Below are 22,074 nucleotides of genomic sequence, written 5' to 3'. Positions count from 1 at the left end.
TAATACACCCTTAATATATTCCCATCACTCGCCTCAGGAGTATTAAGAACTAACGATTACTAATTAAACCTTTATAAACAGGATCCTGCTGAGTGAGCCATGATGGGATATATTATTTCTTCTGTAGCTTTAAAATCAAACCCCCCCCCAAAAAAACAACAAATCAGCAGCTACAGAATTAAAGCTTAAAGAGTATCAAGAAGAAATCACTCCGTATTTTTTTTACCCCTATTCTTACATACACTTTTTTAGAAGGATAAAGCAGGGCAAGATAACCCCTTCCCATTCTTGACAATGGTTAATGAAAAACTGAATTTTGTAATTATACTATAAATATATTTAATATTATACATAAATTATAAGTACATGTAAACGTATTAATAAAACTTTCATTTTAGCGCTCAAATACTACTGAATCTCCACTACTAACTGACACTGTGTTTTGTGCTGGGTAAACATCAGTGAATAAGACGCAGTCCCACCATCAAAGGGTTCATAATCCAACAGAGGTGACAGTTGGAAAAACAAATATCACTGAGTACAGGATGCTACAGAAGCCTGAAGGAGGCCACACAAACTCCCACAGAAGAATCAGAGAAGACTTTAGAGGGGAAGGGATTCTAAGCCAGAATGTAAAGGACAAGCAGGAGTAGCTAAGGAGTAGTAGGGAGGAGAGAAGAGCCAAAGAGCAAGAACTTAAAATTGAGAGGACAAAGGCCAGAGAGAGATATTGGGTTTGTATTTCAAACTGAGGAATTTAAAATTTATCTTGAGAGCAACAGGAAACCACTAATGGACTGTAAGCAAAAGGGTGCCATCACTTTTTGCATTTTAGAAATATTTCTGGGCTGTAAAGTGACTAGGTTGAAGGAGAACAAGACAAGATGATAAATCAGTTAAGAGGGATAGCCAAGAGAGAGATGGTAGTGGCTAAACTAAGGTCTGGCAACAAGGGCAGAAAGAAGTGGAGGGATTTGTGAAGGTTAATGGAATGGGAATGATAAGACCTGTAAGTTCACTGAATAAGAGAGCTTGGAAAAATAAAGGATAACTTCTAGCTGTCTAGAAAAGGACATCATTACTGAGCTAGAGAACAAGAGAAACAGAGTGTAGAGCAAACAATTAGACATGTGGAATTCAAGGTGCCTGCGGAGGATATCCAGGTGGAAATACCTAGAAGGCAGCTGGAAATGATCTGAGGTACAGAAAAGACACTAGTGACTGAGAAATAAATTTGGGAGTTAATACAATACACACAATAATAATAGCTAATACTTAGCCCTCATGTACCAGGTTCTGTGCTAAGCACTTTTCGTAATTAATTTCAGTCAAAGATTACAAAAACATTTTTAAATGTAAGAACTATCATCCCTATCTTATAGATTAAGAAAATAAAGCTTGGAGAAAATGAAGGTTGTTAGAGGCTTAAGTTGCCTCAGGATCAAACCATCAGTGAACAGTGAAGCTGCATTTAAACCCCAAACGTGGACCCCAAGACCCATGCTTCCAAGCATCATGCACTCCGGCCTCCAAAAAACAAACCTAACAGCTACAACTTACTGAACGATTACTATGTCTCAGGAGCTGTGAACACTAGATGTATTTGCCCTGCTCATTTACTTCTCAACAGCCCAGAGTTAGGGAAGGTATCTTTCTCTCCCTCCACATGCCCAATGCACACACCAGTGTCAGTGCAGAATCATGCCTCATGTATCACTCTTAGTTTTCTATTCAGAAACCCAAGAAAATGTCTATATTCCCAAGCTTAAAATCATCTTGCCAAAGGGATGAGCACAGATGCCTTGTGAGTCCTTACCGATATTCAACTCAACGAAGTACACACCAAAAAGAAAACACCTTGGCTACAACCAGGACTTTAGTAAGAAAGAAATCCAGGATGCTTATCTCATTGAACCAATACCAAAAAAAAAAATCTACCCACTCTATTCTCAGTTCTGTCAAGACCACAGGAGAAAGCAAACTATTTACAAACAATAAAGGTATAGCGTCTGCTGATGATAATCTCTGGAGAAAAATAAGAAGCAAACCTACTGCATTCATGAAATCATCATTCTTGAAGAGTATTCTCAGCAAGTGGCCCAGCATACACTCTGGATCAGCTCGACCTACCAAAAAGAAGAGGGGAGGAACAAATAAGGAATAAGTAAGTCATCCCAGTCAAGCAAGTTAAACCTCTGGAAAGGCACCTGGGTTGTTACAAGAACTATTAAAATGCTGCAAAAATAAAAGGAAACAAAAGATTCTTTTGATGAATTAGATTTCATAAGAAACATGCTCTAAAATTAAAAGTGACAATATAAAAACTTGAGACACTGCTCTCTAACTTTCCCATCTCCCAGCAAATTGCCTACACAGCAATGCTAAATTACATAAATGTGCACTAGACCCACACCAGCATTACAGTACACAAGGTCTAAAAAAGAATCATAAAGGAGACTTAAGAGAAAGAAAAACCCTGATTTCCCTGACAGATTAATGTAGGAAGCAAAACTTCTTTTGACGGGTGGACTGGAGGAGATAAGACTCCAAGTCCAAAATCCCTTTCAACTATAATGCCAACATACCAGAGATGAAGCCTCAAGCCTGTATTGATACCCGAGGTTGTGGGGGCAGGGCTCAGGAGGGGAATCCCACTAAGCAACTGCCAACTCTAAAGATATGGTAACCTTGGCCATCTTAACTTTCCAAGCCAGGAACCTAAGGATCTACTCAATACACAGCCTAAAGGTAAAAGAATTATTTAATGACTGGGAAAATTATTGGTTTTTAAAGCAGATACCATCTATTTTAATTTTCCTTTAAGATCATTAGAGTGGCAAATTTAGTCAAAGGATACAATTCAGGATGAAGAAAAGAGTGAGCTTCTAATTCAAAGTTTCTACCAAGCTGTAATTAGTATTCCAAAGTAAATCACAAAAGGAAAAGTTACAGAATGGTATCATATAAACTAGCTGAGGACCTCGGATTACCTAATTTTGTTTATAAAAGATGAAACTGACACCTTTTTTATGAACAGAAATTATGCCTAATGACAAATATTACTTAACGTAAGAGGTAGGGAGGAAAAGAGTCTTTAAATTTTCTACTGAAAAAAAGTGTATCATTCTGTCTCTCCCTTCTTCTTCATTACCATTTCATCCTTTCCAAGGCCTTTCCAAGGTCACTAAACATGATCTCTCTTTTAATTCTTTTCATAACCCCATACATTAACTTCTTATTTCACATTCACATTTGTACTTCTTCATGCTCTGACTGCTTTACTGAAGAATTAAATAGGTGAATAATACTCTAAAGTCACAAGTGCGGATGCTAGGACAAAGGAACAGGTATCACATAAATAACTGGACACTCAATCTGAAATGCCTAGCTTACTTATATTTGAAAACAAAGTCTAAGAGATAGAATTTAACCCTGTACCGATCAGGGTACTTATGTTATTTTTATAAGTCCCACTCATTCTCATATCTCTCCACATACAATATCTATCTCTTTTTTCCACAAAGGACTGCTTTTGACCTTACACAGAGAAAATTTATATGCAGCATGGGCCCATATATGATTTAAGCTTTGCCCACTGGTACTCCACCTTAGAGAAAACATAAAATGGCAAAGTCTCAAGTCTCATATAGCTCTGTATCATACCAAATTCCATGCCAAAGCAGACTGGATTGTCATGATTCTAATTAGCCCAAAATAAGCCAAATTAACATGAAATGGCATACTTTAGCTGATGAAATACTAAAGCAGACATTAAGAAACCTGTTTATTATTCAACGTTCCAAGTATCAATTTCATAACTGAAAACAAGGCACTGAATGCATTTTAAACTACATTTCCTCATTAGTAAAAGGATTTTTCTCCTTGAAAGAATCCAAGTTCATAACTGTTTCAAACTGTTGTTTGAAAGATGAAGACACAAAGGATAACCTCTTTGGGGTTAAAAGTCAGAAAGGGAGAACATTTTTCCCTTTTTAAGTAACATACCAATGGTGTCAGTAAGGTATACCTACATAATTTGGTTCCTTGAAGTTAGTTATCTTCTATTTGATATGTAAACATTACAAATATTTCAATTTTTCCAGGAATTTATTTTTCCTCACTACCCCCACCTTGAGCAATATTTTAACAATTAGATGATCTTACAACCTAACAGGAAAAATGTTATTTCAATTGTAAATTTTCCTATTAAGCTATTTTCTTTTGTTAGAAAATTAGAATCAGGCTTAAGAGAACACAGGTCTCACCAGGATGTCGGTCATCAAATGGGTCTGGATCTCCCTTACGATATTCTTCAGTTTCTTTTTCAATCAATTCAGACATCCTAGCACAAAGGGAAGACAGGGTCAACTCTAGACAAGCATACTAAAAAATGTACCACCACCTACAATATAGTCAATTCAACAATCAAGCTGTGAAATAAAAACAAAAAGTTAGAAAAAAGATATTTTCCCGATGAACACAGAGATCTAAACAACCATCTCATAAAACAATTTCCACTCCCAAACACATTCTTCTCTCCACTTTCTGGTCTCAAAAAAATAGCACTACCATCCCCTCAGGAGCCTAGGAGTTATCATTAAAACCTTTTCTTCTCATTCCCCACAACAATAATTCCTGTCAGCTCTACCTACAAAGTATTTCCTGACTTCAATCGTTTCTTTCAATCTTGACCACTCCTATCCTTGCCCAGAACACCATCAATTGCCTGAACTACTTGCAATAGCCTTTTCCCTAACTTCTTGCTTCAGTGCTTGACACAAAATTCATTCTCCAACTTCCAATGATTTACCACAATAACTTCAATTATACCCAAATATGTCATGGCTTACACTAACCCAGCTTCTGTCTGCATCTCTGACTTCTATTCTCCATTCTCCCTTCATTAAGCTTCAGTCATATGGCTTTCTCTGCTCTCCAAAGAGCCCAAGTTCATAACTGTTTCAGGACCTAAGTGCTATTACTTCAGTCTGTAACATTCTTTCCCCCCACCTAAGCTCCCACCCCTACCCCAAGCAACCAATTATCTGCTTTCTCTGACCAAAGATTAGTTTTGCCTGTTCTAGAATGTCATACAAATGGAATCATATAGACTCTTTTCATAACTGGCTTCTTTAGTTCAGCATATTTTGTGATCCATGTTGTTTGTTGCGTGTATCAACTCTTTTTTTATTCATGCTTTTTGAAACAAGAAAAATCACATTTTTGAACACCCTAAGCAAGAATGACATTTTAACCTATTATAATGACAATCTAATACAAGGTTATCATACTCTCCAACCTCTACAATGCTCTGTCCTGACTCAAACTCTCCTATATGTTTTACGTCCACAAAACCATACTTCCTATGGTGGTTCAACGGGTTAAGCATCTGCCTTCAGCTCAGGTCATGATCTCAGGGTCTTGGGATCAAGCCCCACATCAGGCTCTCTACTCAGCAGGGAGTCTGTTTCTCCCTCTCACTTTCCCTCTGTGCTCTCCCTCTCTCAAATAAATAAAGTCTTTAAAAAAAACAAAAGAAACAAAAACAAAACGATACTTTTAGTCTTAAAAGCTAAGCTCCCTGCAAAAGCTCTTGCCTACTCTGGCATATTTTTCCCTATTAAGGCTCAAAAATATTTCTACTTTTCTACCCTTCCCTTTAAACTCTGAAAATTCACTTTGCCACAAAGGGCTACCACACAAAATATGTTTACAATTACACATTGTAAGATCTACCAATAACTTCTGTTGAAGTTCTGTTGAAACTAAGCAATATAGCACAGTGGAAGTTAAAAGATTCTGGAGCCAGCTGGCCAGGATTCAAATCACACTTCTTCCACTGTGTGTGACTCTGGTCAAGTTACAAGTAACCTTTCTATGCCTCATCTGTTAAATAAATCTTATAGAGTTTCCTTGAGGTTTAAAGTAATATATGTTCTCTGCTTAAAATAAAACCTGACATGTGAGAGCTAATTAAGTATTGTTACAATGAAAACTGAGAATCAAAAACAAACAGAAAAACAATTTAAAGTAGATTTGACTGGGACAGGATAGGAAGGAGCCTTCTGGAGGCAGAACTCAAGTTGTTTAACTTGACGAAGGTGATAAATTTTGCAAGTAAAGAATCCATCAAGCAGAGTACTGTACAGTATATATCTAAGTAATATAAAAAAACAAACCATAGAACCTGGGTAATGCTCACACGGCTTGGCCCAATGCCAGTTCCTTTTCACAGAATCAAGTCAAAGTCTTGATTATAATAGATAATATAGGGTGCCTGGGTGGCTCAGTTGGTTAAGCGACTGCCTTCGGCTCAGGTCATGATCCTGGAGTCCCAGGATCGAGTCCCGCATCGGGCTCCCTGCTCAGCAGGGAGTCTGCCTCTCCCTCTGACCTTCTTCCCTCTCATGCTCTCTCTCTACCATTCTCTCTCTCTCTCTCAATAAATAAATAAAAATCTTTATAAAAAATAATAATTATAATAGATAATATAACAATAAATAAAAAGTCAAAGTTATAAAAAGCCACACACATTTTTCTTAGGAAAACTATCAAAAAATCATGAAATTTATGGCCAATAAAAGAATAGGCAAGCCTGAAATTCATTGCTTTTCAAGGAATATACCAAAACACCTACACCTGCAGCCAGTAGAGGTGGGGGAGGGGTAAGGGAGAGACCATAGACATGTGAAAGAACTTTAGGAAATATTCAGTGAACACACCCACAATCTGGATGATAGAAATTGCACCTTTCTAAAATAAACTATACTTTTAATTCCTTTTACTATCTCTTAACACTTCCTGTCTAACCTTAAAAATCTTTTAAAGATCCTGCTCCATGTAACTTTATTTTCCATTCCCACCGTATATTCATTCTCCACTCTGGTGAGGCCCATTTCCTCACTGCCACAAAAACATATCCCAGTTCCTTCTCCCCTCAATGCTTTTTTCAGTCACATTTTTCACTTTTCCTAGAAAACCTGACTCTCTGCTTTTCAACAAGCTGTATTCTACCATCTTTCAAGTCCCTATTCCAAAAAACCTTTACCACATCCTGTACTGGATGTACCACTCCTAAGTGGAGTTAGAAGTTAAAAGCCAAAATTTCAAGCTTAGCTTTCCACTATCTGGCTATGTTGTTTTTGCAAGTAGCTCCAAGGATGGCTGTCATTTAACAATGTAGCTCTCAGTAATACTTTTAGTGACAAATGAGGAAATTAGGTTCAGGGAAGTATCTGACAGTCCCCACACACAAAAGGTCCTCAAATATTTGTTGAGTGAATAAAAGAAACCGAGTCATTCAAGTTCTTTCCATTTTCATAACCCATGCAATATTTAGGAATCATACTGCCCAATTTAGCACCTCATTATATACTAATTTGTACTACTTTTCATTGTTTCATATCTGTTAGTTGCCTCCCAGACAGTTATCTCCTTGAAGACAGAGCCCCTCTACTTTAGGCTTTACACTACTGAGTATCATAGCACAGTGACAAAGTTGAGGGTCAAATATGATTATGGATGTGAAATAATCTTGGAAATAAAACACTATCTTTAGTATATGTACTCAATAAATATTTTTTCCAATTAAGTGAACCTACCACTAACATTAACATCCCTATTTATGACTCTCTCCTCTCACAGTCACACCAATAATCACATTTTAACTGCACAATACTTAGATTCTTTAAATTCACTGTGGCTGCATTTCAAGTATCTTGTGATTAGTAGTTCTTAATCTCTACTGCCTCTACAAATTAAAACCCACGTTCCACCAGTAAGCAATAATCCTGTTTCTAAAAAAAATGTATTTTTTACATGTTCCCCATGTATCGAGAGCAACAAAGCATTTATCCCCACTTAAACTTTCATAAGATCATAGTTCTCTTTATTCCTCTAGAATACATCATTGCACAAACAAAACGCCTTTCTCTTTGCTATATCAAAGATTAAATGTTAAAGATCCCCATGTTCCAGTAACCGCCTCCTTAGAAAAACCATGGGCATCCCTCTCCGGCCTTTATTTTTCACTCTCCTGTTTCACACATCATTCAGGAAAATTATGTCCCACACAGTTGCTATGTACCAGGCATGCACAAGTCATTGTCTGAGGAGACACCAATAAAAAGGTATAGTACCTGTCTTTAAAAAAACTTATAATTTAAAAAAAAAAAACCTTACAATTTAGTGAAATAACAATGCCAAAAAAAAAAAATATAGTACAATTTGGTTAAGAGTTCACACACACACACACACACACACACGAATGACTGGAGTATTAAAAAAGAAAAAAAGAAGGAGTGCCCAAACCTACCTGGGGATGTCAAAGTCAGAGAGTTTTACAGACCTGATTCTCAAACTGCTTCTCGAAAGGATGAGAGTTTGCCAGGCAGACAGACATACCAAGGAAAGGCATTTCAGGCCAAAGGAACAGCAAGGGTAAAGGCACACAGACATTAGAAAATATGGTACTATTCCTTACTGAAGAAGACTAACACTATGAGGCAGAAAAAAGAGGTAGAGGCCAAATCATAAATGGCTTCATAGGGGCGCCTGGGAGGCTCAGTCGTTAAGCATCTGCCTTTAGCTCAGGTGATGATCCCAGGGTCCTGCTTCTCCCTCTCCTACTCCCCCTGCTTGTGTTCCCTCTCTAGCTGTCTCTCTGTCAAAAAAAATTAATAAAACCTTTAAAAAAATAAGTAAATAAAATAAATAATTGGCTTTGTAGGCCACTCCAAAATAGAGTATAGGAAAATATTCTGTAAGAAAAATAGAGCCAGAGAAGAGGTATGATCAAAGGTATGACAATCAGATTTGTGTATAAGAGGACTGTTTCAGCAAAGAGGAGGATATATTAGAAGATGGTAAACTGGAGATGGAGAGAAAATTCACACTGCCTAAGAGGCCAGTCAAAACATGATCAGTATCTAACGAAGGAAGTGTAAGGGGGAATGGGGAAGAAGAGAAAGCAGAAATCCTCAGGGCCTGGGGACTAAACTGTGTTAGTATAAGAAGACACTGCACACCAAAGTGGAGAGTACAAAAGCACAAACGGTGAATGAGAAAGGAAGCAGAATGAAGATGATAAGCTCTATTGTAGACATGGTATGTTCAGGTGTCTGCAAATAGCCAGGTAAAGATGTGTACACTAAGCAGCTGAGAAAAAGGTCTGAAATTTTTAAAAAGAGGGATCTGAAGTAGAAATAATGATTTGAAAGTTAACCTAAGAATAATGTTTTAAATCATGGATAGGAATGAAACTATCTAGGTAGAATATTTAGGGTGAAGAGAAAAAAGAACCACCAACAAAACCCTAAGGGTGAAACACAGACAAGAGAAGAAACTACATAGGAGAATAAGGACCAACAGTCTGAGAAGAAAAGTAAGAAAGAGTTTCAAGAAGTAGTGAGATAAAGACTAGTTCTGAAAGAAAAAAATGGATTTAGAATTCAGTCAAGATGAAAATGTTCCCATACTATCCTCCAATTTTTCCCTTTTTTCAAATTAATTTCTAAAAAAACATAATTGTTCATACCTGGTAAGGATAGGTACCATGTCCTGTCCACTGCCATGTTCCTTTTCCCACTGCTCCAGCAGGGTAGTGAGCTCAGCTTTGGAGTCTACATGCACCGCTACTGTAGTCATGGCTTGGCCTAAGGAATCAAAAATATACATAAATAACATATGAACACAGGCAAATAAACCTGACATGCTTCCTACAGAAAAGTGAGAAGGGGGAGAAGAGGGATGAGTAAGCAACAAAAAACTTAACTCCCAGACCCTTCAGATAATTTTGAAACCCAGCATTGGGAGCCAGGATACTCTTCTTCAAGTCCTTTCACCCCCTCCCAACCTCGGTTTGCTCAACTGTCAACTGAGACAAGGAACTGGATCAAAATCGTGACTCTCACCCTTTCTAGGATCAGGAACCCCTCTAAGAAACAAAAAGCTAGGGTCTCTTTCGCTCCTCAGAAATGCATACACCTGCGGCGCCTGGGTGGCTCAGATGGTTAAGCGTCTGCCTTCGGCTCGGGTCATGATCCCAGGGTCCTGGGATCGAGTCCCGTGTTGGGCTCCCTGCTCCTTGGGAGCCTGCTTCTCCCTCTGCCTCTCTCTCTCTCTCTCTCTGTCATGAATAAATCAATAAAATCTTTAAAAAAAAAAATGCATACACCTGGGGCACCTGGATGGCTCAGTGGGTTAAGCGTTTGACTCTTGGTTTCGGTTCAGGTCATGATCTCCCAGTCATGGGATCAAGCCCTGCACTGATGAGCGAGGAATCGGCTTCGGATTCTCCCTCCCTCTCCTTCCCCCTCTGCCACTCCCCCACTCTAAAAATTATTATAATCTTTTTTTTAAAAGTGCATACACCTACATACCACACACACACACACACACAAATCCCTACTCTAGATCTCTGAGGTCCAAAACTTTGAAGCTACTTTCTTTAGTAGAATATGTAGCAAAAATTACTCCCCAAAATCTTCTGCTCTTCTAAGTCTTTGGAGGAAAGTTCTATGAAAGATAAATAATATGTCCCTGTCAATTTTTTTTTTAAGTATTTATTTGAGAGAGAGAGCAAGTGTGAGAGAGCACAAGCAGGGGGAGAGGGAGAAGCAGGATCCCCGCTGAGCAGGGAGCCTGATGTGGGGCTCCATCCCAGGACCCCGGGATCATGACCTGAGCCAAAGGCAGACATTTAATCGACTGAGCCACCCAGGTGCCCCGTCCCTGTCAATTCTTAACAAAAGGCCAAGAACTAAAGTGGGTATCATGAAAGTTTAGAAGAAGCATTATAATTATAAACCCATTTGTCCTTCAGGCTTCCTAACCTCTCTCACAGCTGATTTCCTAGAAGGAGCATGAGAGGCTGGAGATAGAGAAGTTGTTGGGTTGAGTGGTCAGCCCAGGGATATAGAAGGACAGGGAGCTGAGACAAGCTTTGCAGGAGCCGCCTGAGAAATCCACATGAAGAAAAGAGATTTATTTATAAGGGGCTCCAAAAGAGATAAACGAGACCCAAATGTTTAGATGGTTTACAGATCAACTTCTCTGTCAAAGCAGTCTTAGGATCAAAATGTCAGACCTTCCATGCAAAATTTGTATTTTCACAGAAACAGCAACAATTCTATAAAAAGTCTAACACTAGAAAGAGATTACTGGCGGATCTAGGATTATTACTGACTCTTCTAAAGATACCTACCATAAGACCAAAGGAAATACTTGTGAAAGATACCACCAACTCTCTAAAATGTAAACATTTGTGTTTTAATAAAGTAGAGGCAATTCTAATAGTGAACAGTGATTCATGTCACCCAAGGAGAATAAGTGTTTCAAAAAAAAAATTTTTTTTTTTTAATTTTAAGCCTTCTTTTCTACAGAGAAGAATCCATATTTTCAGTCTTTCTAGCTAGAGTCAGAAAAGGAAATGCTGCAGGTGTGACTAATGCGGACCTCTGACTTTAACTTAAAAATCCAGGCTGTACTTTTGACCGCAATCAACTAACTATGCATTTTTTAAAATAAACTTATTTGGAATAATTTTAGATTTACAAGAAAGTTGCAAAGGTATTAGAATTCACATATACCCCTTTCCCAGTTCAGTTTCCCCTAATGCCATCGTATTATTTTATAGTGGAATAATGTCAAAATTAAGAAACCCAACGTTGGTATATTATCATTAACAAAACTCAACTTGATTCAGATTTCACTGGTTTTCCATCCATGTCCTTTTTCTGTTCCAAGAACTCATCCAGGATACTACACTGCATTTAGGTGTCATGTCTCCCTCATGTACTTTGGTCTATGATAGTTTTTGAGTTGTTCCTTGTTTTTCATGACCTTGACAATCTTGAGGAATACTGTGGGGGAAGAGTGGGGGCATTTTATGATAAAGATCTAAAAACTGTGCAAAGAAGTTAACAGCAAAATTAAGCTCTTAAGATACATCCTAAAAGTGTAAGAGAGAGATGGCTTTACTGGTGAACTCTAATAGAATGTTTAAAGAAAATTAACATCAATCCTCAAATTCTTCCACAAAATAGAAGAGGAAGGACACTTCCTAATCTATTCCATGAAGCCAACATTACTCTGATGCCTAAACCAAATAAAGCCAACACAAGAAAACTACAGACAAATATGTTTTATTAATACAGATGCAAAAATCTCAACAAAAAACTAGCAAGCTGAATACAGCAGCACATTAACAGAAATACATATCATGACCAAGTGGGATTTAGCCTAGAAATGCAAAGGTGGTTTGACATACAAAAGTCAACTAATGTAACATATTAATAGGATGACGGGGAAAAAAAAGTACATCTGATTGATACGGAAAAAGCATCTGATAAAATCCATTACCCTTCTGTGGGTAAAAAAAAAAACAAAAAAAAACCCTCAAATTGGGAACAGAAGAGAACTTCCTCAATATGGTAGAGGGCATTAAAAAAAAAAAAACCCACAGCTAACATTATACTCAATGGTGAGACTGAAAGCTTCTTCCCTAAAATCACAAAAAAAGACAAGGATGCCTGCTTTCACACTTATATTAAACATCATACTAAAGTTCTAGCCAGAGCAATTAGGTAAGAAGAAAGAAAGAAAAGGCATCCAAGTTGGAAAAGAAGAAGTAAAATTATCCTTATTCACAGGTGACATGATTCTATACAGAAAGAATCTGCAAAAAAACTATTAGTGCTAATTAACAAATTTTAGCAGTTACAGAGTACAGATCAACACACAGAAATCAGGAATACTGCTACATGCTAGCAATGAACAATCCAAATATGAAATTAAGAAAACAATTTCACTGGGGCACCTGGCTGGCTCAGTCAGAAGAGCATGCAACTCTTGATCTCAGGGCTGTGAGTTTGAGCACCACATTGAATGTAGAAATTACTAAAAATAAATAAAATAAAATGAACTTTTAAAAAAAAACAGTATCATTTATAATAGCACCAAAAATAATAAAATATTAAGGAATAAGTTTAACCCCAAAAAGCACAAGATTTATACACTCAAATCTATGGGGCGCCTGGGTGGCTCAGTTGGTTAAGCGACTGCCTTCGGCTCAGGTCATGATCCTGGGGTCCCAGGATGGAGTCCCGCATTGGGCTCCCTGCTCGGCGGGGAGTCTGCTTCTCCCTCTGACCCTCCCCCCTCTCATGTGCTCTCTTTCTCTCTCTCTCTCAAATAAATAAATTTTTAAAAAAATCTTTAAAAAAAGATTTATACACTCAAATCTATAATACACTGCGGGGATAAATTAGAGAAGAACTAAATAAATAAATGGAAAGACATCCTATGTTCATGGATTAGAAGACTTAATATTGTTAAGACAGCAATACTCTCTAAAGTGGTCAATAGTCAATACAATCCCTATCAAAATCGTAATGACCTTTTTTCGCAAAAATGGAAACACTGAAAACCAAAACTATCTTAAAAAAAACCGAAGTTGGAAAATTCACACTTCTGATTTCAAAACTTAGTACAAGGCTACAGTGATCAAAACACTATCCTACTGGTGTTAGGATAGGCACATACACCAGTGCAAAAGAACTGAGAGTCCAGAAATAAAATCTCACATTTATGGCTAACTAATTTTCAGTTAAGTATGCCAGACCATTCAACAGGGAAAGAATTTATTGCAAGACCAGTAGACTGTTAGTAGAAAGACTAATGGTATTTCTACAAATTGTGCTGAGAAAACTGGATATCCACATGCAAAAGAATAAAGCTGAATCCTTGACTCATACCACATAAAAAAATTAGTTCAAAATGGATAAAGACTTAAATGTAGAAGCTTAAACTATAAAACTCTTAGAGGTAAACATAGGGGTAATCTTCGTGACCCTGAAACTGGCAAGGGATTTTTACTTGTGACACCAAAAGCATAAGCAACAAAACAACAAACAGATAAATTAGACTTCAACCTTTAAAACTTTTGTGCATCAAATGACATTATCAAGAAAATGAAAAGACAAACCATGAAATGGGAGAAAATATTTGCAAATCATATATCTGATAAGGATCCTGGATAGGATATACAAAGAACTCCTACAATTCAATAACAACAACAACAACAAAAAAAAAAACCCTGATTTTAAAATGGGCTGAAGGGCACCTGGGTGGCTCAGTTGGTTAAGCTTCTGCCTTCGGCTCAGGTCATGATCCCAGGGTCCTGGGATTGAGTCCTGCATCAGGCTCCCTACTCAGGGGAGAGTCTGCTTCTCCCTCTGCCCCTCCCCCCACTCATGCTCACTCATGTGCACGCTCTTTCTCTCTCGCAAAAATTAATTAATTATTTAAAATGGGCAGAGATCCTGAATGGGCACTTCTCCAAAGATCCACAAATGGCTAACAAGTACATGAAAATATGCACAACGTCACAGGCCATCAGAAAAATGAAAATCAAAACCACAATGAGATACCACTAACACCTACTAGAATGACTCTAACCAAAAAATCAGAAAATAAGCATTGGCAGGATGTGGAGAAACTGGAATGCACACTGCTAGTGGGAATGTAAAATGGCACAACTACGGAAAACGGTTTGGCCCCTCCTCAAAAAGTTTTAAGAAAAAGTTAAATATAGAATTACCATATGACCCAGCAATTCCACATCAAGGTACAGACCCAAAAGAATTGAAAACAGATATTCAAATAAATATTTGTACACAAATGTTCAAAGTAGCATATTCTCAATAGCCAAAAGGTGGAAACAGCCAAAAGATGTTCATCAAAGGATGAATGGATAAACAAAACATAGTTACATTCATACAATGCACTATTATTCAGCCATAGAAAGAAATGAAGTACTGATAGATATTAGAGCTACTAATGAGAACTGAAAATATGCTAAGTGAAAGAAGCCAGGCACAAAAGGTTGTATGTTGTAGGATTCTATTTATGTGAAACATCCAGAATAGGTAAATCTATCAGAAAGCTGCCTACTGGTTGCCAGGGGCTTGGGGAAGGGGAAAATATGGAATGATGGAAATTGGGTGATGAAAATGTCTTGGAACTAAAAGAGGTAATGGTTGCACAACATCATTAGTCTACTAAAGGTCACTGAACTGAACAGTCTAAAATGGTTAGTGATCAATTTATGGTATGTGAATTTTACCACAATTTTTTTTAAGTGGAAAAAAAGAGGTGCCTAGGTGGCTCAGTCAGCTAAGCGTCCAACTCTTGATCTCAGCTCTGGTCTCGATCTCAGGGTTGTGAGTTCAAACCCCACACTGGGCTCCATGTGCAGGGTGGAGCCTACTTTAAAAAACTAAAAATAAAAATAAAAAAATAAAGGGGAGCCAGGGTGGCTCAGCCAGATAAGCATCTGCCTTCTGCTCAGGGTCCTGGGATCGAGCCCCCAGACTCCCTTCTCGGTGGGGAGCCTGCTTCTGCTTCTCCCTCCCCCTCTGCCGCTCCCCCTGCTTATGCTTGCTCTTTCTCTGTCAAATAAATAAATAAAATCTTTAAAAAAAATAAAAATAAGGGTGCCTGTGTGGCTCAGTCATTAAGCGTCTGCCTTCGGCTCAGGTCATGATCCCAGGGTCCTGGGATAGAGCCCCACATCGGGCTCCCTGCTCCTCAGGAAGCCTGCTTCTCCCTCTCCCACTGCCCTTGCTTGTGTTCCTTCTCTCGCTGTGTCTCTCCCTGTCAAATAAATAAATAAAATCTTAAAAAATAAAGAATAAAAAAATAAAGTGGAAAAAAGATCAGGTGGGAATGCCTACTGGTTAACTTAAGTGATCAACATAGTAGAGCACATAAAGCCAAAGTTTAAGGAAAACATGACATTTAATAAAGGTCAACCCAAGAGCATTAAAATAACAATTTTAGAGTTCAATTTAGAAACATATTCTTTTGGCATAATCTTCAAAACTTGCAATTAATTATGCTTAAGAATAATTATAACTTTGGAAATGATCACTTGCCCAGGAAAAATATAAACTCAGACTAAAATAATATCAATGATAATTCATTTAATTATGAAAGATGATTAATATAAAATGTTAAAGGTGCAGTCATCTTGTTGTGCATAGACAGTGAAGGTACATTACTCAATTCACCATGTTTTAAAGTGAGCTCTTTAAGTGGTACACAGAATTTATGGCCTATCCAGTAATGACACAATAGTTACCAATTACTAAATATTAATATGAGACAGATACTTGGCTAGTTTCTTATGTTATTCTGAATTTTCACAACAACCCTGCCCTTTTTTTACAGATGATAGAATGGACCAAGAGAAGTCCCAAAGACCAATCAACTGGTACTTGGTAGAAAAGGGTTTCAAGCATTCACATGCCAACTCTGCAAATATACCTGTGAGATCTTGGTCAAGTTATTTAACTTCTCCAAATCTCGACTGCCTTATCTGTAAAATGGAAGTGGTTGTTGTGAGGGTTAAACGGTAATACTGTCCAGGCAATGAAATAAGATAAAGTCCTACAAAAAATATGTGGAACGTCTTCATCCTAAAGGTTGCCTGCCAATATTTAGTGGTCAGATGTGTCTGCAACTAATTTCCAAACGATTCCACAAAATAAGAAATACACACCACACCTATAGAGAAAAGATAACAAAATATCAATAATCATGAATCTGGATGAATAAACAAATGTTCATTTCACTATTCTTTCAACCATTTGAAAATTTCCATAATTAAGAAGTTGAAAAAAATTAAGACGCATTTCCTTTCCTAATTTGAACCAGCTCTCAAATATATGTCAAATGAGAAAAACAAAGTGTATGTATATGCATGCACCTGCCCCTTGAATAAAATATCTGTGGACGAACACACAAGAAACAGATAATACCTATTACTCTTGTGCAGGTAACAGTCTTTCTGAGGAGTAATGGTAGGATAAAGATTTTTCAGGATAGGTTATTAACCCAGCTCTATCATTTTTCCGCTATTTTGTAAACTTTTTAACTGTTTAAATCATAAAATCTGTCCTCCCCAAATACACAATACTTAATGGCCTATTCGGCAGAAACTACACCAAAGCCTAAAATCAAGTCCATGTTAAGGACAGATCTCAAAAGGTTAAAATCGGGAAACAAATGTCTTAAAGCATTCTTCCTTATTAAAAAAAAAAAAAAAGCGGGGGGAAGGGGGGAGAAATCCAAGTTTGGAGCTTCAAGTAAAATTTACCCAATAATTAATATGACATATAAGATCATACATTAACAATTTTCTATTAGCATCCATGACAATGACAAAAAAATAAGGAAACTGATATAAGCCCAATTTCATTCACTTCAAACTCTTGTGGTTCATTCTACCAGATTCGTCCCCTATTAAATTTAATAACTGTACAACAAGTAGAACAGTAAAACACTGTGCTCAACTACTCAAGAGATTTTGAGCAAAAATGACTTCTTCTATGTTCTCCACTTTCTGTACCTATTATCTCCTTAACATCCAAAATATATCACCACTCGAAAATAGATAATACTGGTATACACAAAAATCTTGACAGATCAAGCAAAAAAATACCGAATCAATTCCTAAAGAGTCTACATATACAAGCTTATATAAACCTTAAAGGTAAACTCCAATACACTGGAAAAGAAAATTACAGGACGACACTGCCAATGAACCCCTCACTCTGTACATTAAAGCGTGTAGTACAGTAAGATGATGCTAATAATTAAACGTGTATACTAATTAAAAGGCTTAACTGAAAAGGCAGAGTAAAGAAAAACTGAGGATAATGTGACGTATGCAAAGACGATTCATTTGGGATTCTAAAAGAACCATTACACACTCCAAAATTATTCATCAACAAATGCGAAACCCAAGCGCTAACACTTGGGTAAGAGGAAGTGAGACGGAAATCGTCTAGGAAGCCAAGAGTTAAGCAAATGCCTGTCACCCCAGTTGAAAACGACTAGAACCCCCAGAAATAGGCTCCCGGGAAGCTTGGCGGGCACTCAAAGGTTGGATTCCACGCTGCAAGACCCACACACCTCTCTCTCCACCCCTCCCCTCCACCAGGGGGTGGGAGGAGTGCCCGGAAAGCTCCGCCCCCCTCGCCCGGTCAGAAAGCCGGACGGGTGCAAAGGGAGGTGGCACGAGGCCGAGGGAGGGGAGAGCCCGCCCAGGTGACTGGAGCTGGAGGCGGAGACACAGCCTGGGAAGGGGGCCGCCGTACGGCAGGGAAGATGGAACCCCCCTGCCCGTACAGAACGGAAAATGGAAAGACTGGAAGGAAAAAGGTTGACGAGGGGAACGAGAGGCACCCCTCCTCCAGGCAGGGGCAAGCACACTCCTGCCCCCCAATCCGGGCGGAAGAGTTACTCTCGGGAAGCTTCTTTTGCGGACTGGGAGAAGAACGCGGAGGCCCCGCCCCCGAGCCAAGAATCTGGAGGAGAAAAAGTCCTGTCAGGCCCCGGACCCAGCCTCCCCGCCGGCCCGGCCCGCCCCCTCCCCGCCGGCGGCCCAGGCAGGTGCCGCCCCTCCCCCAGTCCGGCGCCCACTCTTCCTCCCGCCCGGCCACGCGCCCTGTCTTCTCTCGGCCTTCCCAGAGAGCCGTCTCCCTCCTTTCCCCACTCACCTTCCCAGGCGGCTCCGCCGCTGCCCGCTGACCCCGCCAGCGGCCACAGTTCACACACACCGCCTCAGGTCCCGCACTCACTCTCCCTCACTCACACACAGCGCGACCACAGATCCAGGGCGGCCCACATATTATGCGTCACTCGCGTGTTACGTGCCTCGCGCGCGCGAGCGCGCGCGCACCCCGACTTGGCGCGAGGCTCGCTGGCAGGGGGCGGGAGGAGAAATCGAAGAGCCGCGGGGCCGCCTGGGAAATGAAGTTCAGCTTGTAGGGGCGGGGCCTACCAGTCTTGATTGGTGCTTGAGCACTTACTCCCCGCGCATTGACTTCTGGGCTTTATAGTTTTTCCGCATTGACGCGAACTGCTGTGTACTCATTGGCAGCTTCGGAAGGCGGAAGCGAATAGAGAGGGATCCGATCCACCCAAGCCAGCGTTACAACCACTTGACACCTTCTCAGTACCTTATTCGGCTCTGTGTGACAGGGGTGAGCCTCTGTTCTATTCTCTCATTTGCCCCATTATACCTAGAGTATACCAGTATTTAGGAAAATATTTCCCACAAGCATATCAGAAATCACAGCACTCATTAAACAGAAGGCACTGGTTTTTCTTTGTCTTTATGTTCAAGACCTAACCTGTAGGATCAATAAGTATTTATCCAGGTCTCGTGTGGGGCAGAGAAAAGGGAAAAAATTAAAAGACCATAGATTAAGTCAGGGCTGACCTGAGAGTTCATCTAATTTAATTCCTTTATTTTGCAGCTGGGAAAATAAAGGCCCAGAAGGAGTGAATGACTTGCCTAACATCCCACAAGCAATTAGCAGTGGAACCAGAACGACTCCTGACTCTGACTCAGGTATCCCTTTTTAGGGACATGAAAAATAAATGTGACTCCACAGCTGACAGAATCTCTCCCTGACAAGATCCTACCCAGCCTTTCTTTCTCTGGGAGTACTGAGCAAGTTTCTATGCCTTTCTGTGGAGTCCTTACAGACAACATTTTAACAGGGGTGGGGACACAGGACACAGCAAGCCTGTTGCTGTGCTCAGGTTCCACAACTAGTAAGAAGCTAGCCAGAGCCTGGATGCAGGTCTCTTGATTCCGTTCCCTGCTTTCCAGAAAAGAGACCTCCCTCCTCATTTGTAATTTGGAGTAGCTGCTCAGGCACAAAATTCTAGAATGTGAGGTGGCAGCACCACAGACCTGTCACCTCTCCGCAACCCCTTCACCTGCCGTGACACACAGCTCACTTCTCTGTGCTTCTGGAACTTTGCCTATATTAGTAACGGGCACTACCATTTCCTTTGACTTTACAGCAGGCCCAGCTCTGAGCCAAGTGTTTAACCCAAGCTTTTTCATACAAACTTCACTACCACCCCCACAGGGTAGATACGGGTAGCCACCTATACACATGAGAAATCTGAGCCCAGAGAAGTGGCCCAAGGAACGGGGCGCCCAGGTTTGTGGGTCCAGAAGCTGTACTCACAACTTTCCCACCCCTATCCTCTAGCACTCCTACAGCTGAATTTCCTGCCATGCCTCCCTGAGCCATGAATCCAAAATGCGTGAGGTTGGAACATTTATTATTTTATTTTAGATTTTTTTATTTATTCATTTGAGACACAGAGATACGGAGAGGGAGAGAGCATGAGCAGGGGGGGAGAGAGAGGGAGAGGGAAAAGCAGGCTCCCCGCTGAGCCAGGAGCCCAACGTGGGGCTCGATCCCAGGACCCTGGGATCATGACCTGAGCCGAAGGCAGACGCTCAACCATCTGAACCACCCTGGCGCCCCGAGGTTGGAACATTTAAGCCTTAGATAACCCCCCTCTTTCTATGGTCTAGCTAGCACAGCAGTGACTTCCCTGCTGACTGGGGTCCTGAAAGAGCCTTTGTGGGAACCCGGGGTCCTGCTCACCTGCTCCTGGTGCAGCCTCAGTCTGCCACCAGATGGCACTGCTCCCCTTCAAAAACCCAGGCTAAGGCCCTGGGTCAATGATAGGATTGAAGAGTATCACAGAGGAACTTTAGAGAAGCCAGGACCCAGAAGGCTGGGAAGCAGAGCAGGAGCTATACAGGACCGATAGAGCTGTTCCCTCCAGAATCTTTGCTCCATAATGCCTGCAGCCTCCCTCCCCCTGCCAACACACACACGCACGCACGCACGCACAACTGATGGCACACCCAGCCTCCCACTCTGGGAAGGGGAAGGGACAGCACCCTGGTTTCCAGGCTCCATACACATTCCAGGCATGCTCACTGACACTCACTGATGCATTTCACAGGACAGGAACATGTGCCCGATACACAGGCATGCACACCTATGCATTGGCACCAGTCCTCACAGACAACACTTTCACACTCAGTACCTGCAAGCACAAACCCACACACCAGGCTTGGTCTGACACATTGCTTCTGAATCACTGAAAAGAGATTCCTTGGCCTCTTTGGAACATCTCTGGACTGTCTCCCTCTGCTCTGCCTGTGCCCAACCCCTCCCTGTGGTGTGCCTCAGAAAGCAGCCACCATACAAAAGGGCAATAAGTCATGCTTACAGGGCTGCCCGGTGGCAGAGAAAGAGCGAGAACAGCCCATCCCTAGCCCCAACACCAAGGGCTACAGACTTGGGTGTGCTCCACCTGCCCTCACCCCTAAGCATGCCCATGCACTGGAGTAGGAAAATCAATAGCACCAAGTCTTCTGAGCCTCAGGATGCTCCACCCCTGTCTACCACCCCTTCTCTGCAGTCACCTACTTCCAGGCCCACCAGCCCCAGGTGTTCTCACCAGCCCATCCCCACTCTGGTGCCGTACAGTTCCCGTACCTCCTCCTACAACTCCTTGGGGCCAGAAACCAAAGCCAGCTATTTCCACATCCACCCCTGCTTCACTGTTGGCTGAACAAGACTGTTGCTGCAAATGTCCACGGGTCACAGGAGCCACCCTGGAGAGGCTGAGGGCTGCCCAGCTCTGGAGACCCCAGTCCGGACAAAGAGGGAATTCCAAGTCATTCACTTGGTGCCCTCCCCCCGCCTGTGAACCCTGGCAGCCCCTAGAAAAATGTCCCACTGCCCCTCTGCCTATGCAGTGTGCACAACAACCACTCCCGTGTGAAAGCGTCCACATCTATCACTCTCATTTTGCAGAGGGAGAAATTGAGGCTCCACAAAAAACAAGGTTAAGCCCCACCTTGTCCAGTGGCCACAGCAGCTGTGGTCTCCAGAACCCAGTCCCTGCCTCCTGTTCCCAGAGGTACAACTTCACAGAGGGGCCTGAGGCTCAGGTGAGAAATGAAGCGCGATCCTCCCCTGAGGCCCACCCCAGCTCCCACCTACCAGGGTCCCAGCGAGACTGAGGAACCTCCAGAAGAGCACCGTGCAATCTTTAGAACATACTTGTACTTTTTTTTTAAATACAGTTTATCTGGGGTGCCTGGGTGGCTCAGTCATTAAGCGTCTGCCTTCGGTTCAGGTCATGATCCCAGGGTCCTGGGATCGAGCCCCACATCGGGCT

At 40.8% G+C, this 22,074-nt stretch overlaps 1 protein-coding gene across 2 annotated transcripts in view; it reads right to left on the bottom strand.

Moving 5' to 3' along the window:
• The window catches only part of DCAF1 (DDB1 and CUL4 associated factor 1), a 68,751-nt gene extending 50,075 nt beyond the window's left edge, over positions 1 to 18,676 (bottom strand). The window contains exons 1-4 of one of the 2 annotated variants that reach the window (XM_028124293.1): positions 18,564 to 18,676; positions 9,536 to 9,653; positions 4,266 to 4,342; positions 2,053 to 2,126 (exon numbers count right to left, since the gene is read on the bottom strand). In XM_028124293.1, coding sequence (XP_027980094.1) covers positions 2,053 to 2,126; positions 4,266 to 4,342; positions 9,536 to 9,645 — 261 coding nt within the window. In that variant the 5' untranslated portion in view covers positions 9,646 to 9,653; positions 18,564 to 18,676. Of the gene's footprint in view, positions 1 to 2,052; positions 2,127 to 4,265; positions 4,343 to 9,535; positions 9,654 to 16,326; positions 16,772 to 18,563 lie in introns of those variants that run through there. The other variant, XM_088028226.1, reaches the window with a different exon arrangement.
• Between the last annotated feature and the right edge of the window lie 3,398 nt (positions 18,677 to 22,074).

This window comes from Eumetopias jubatus, unplaced genomic scaffold, assembly GCF_037043125.1.
Source record: "Eumetopias jubatus isolate StellerSeaLion01/CBP00866 unplaced genomic scaffold, mEumJub1_p1.0 scaffold_1, whole genome shotgun sequence".
NCBI classification, from domain to species: Eukaryota; Metazoa; Chordata; class Mammalia; order Carnivora; family Otariidae; genus Eumetopias; species Eumetopias jubatus.
This window is presented reverse-complemented; position numbering and strand designations above follow the sequence as displayed.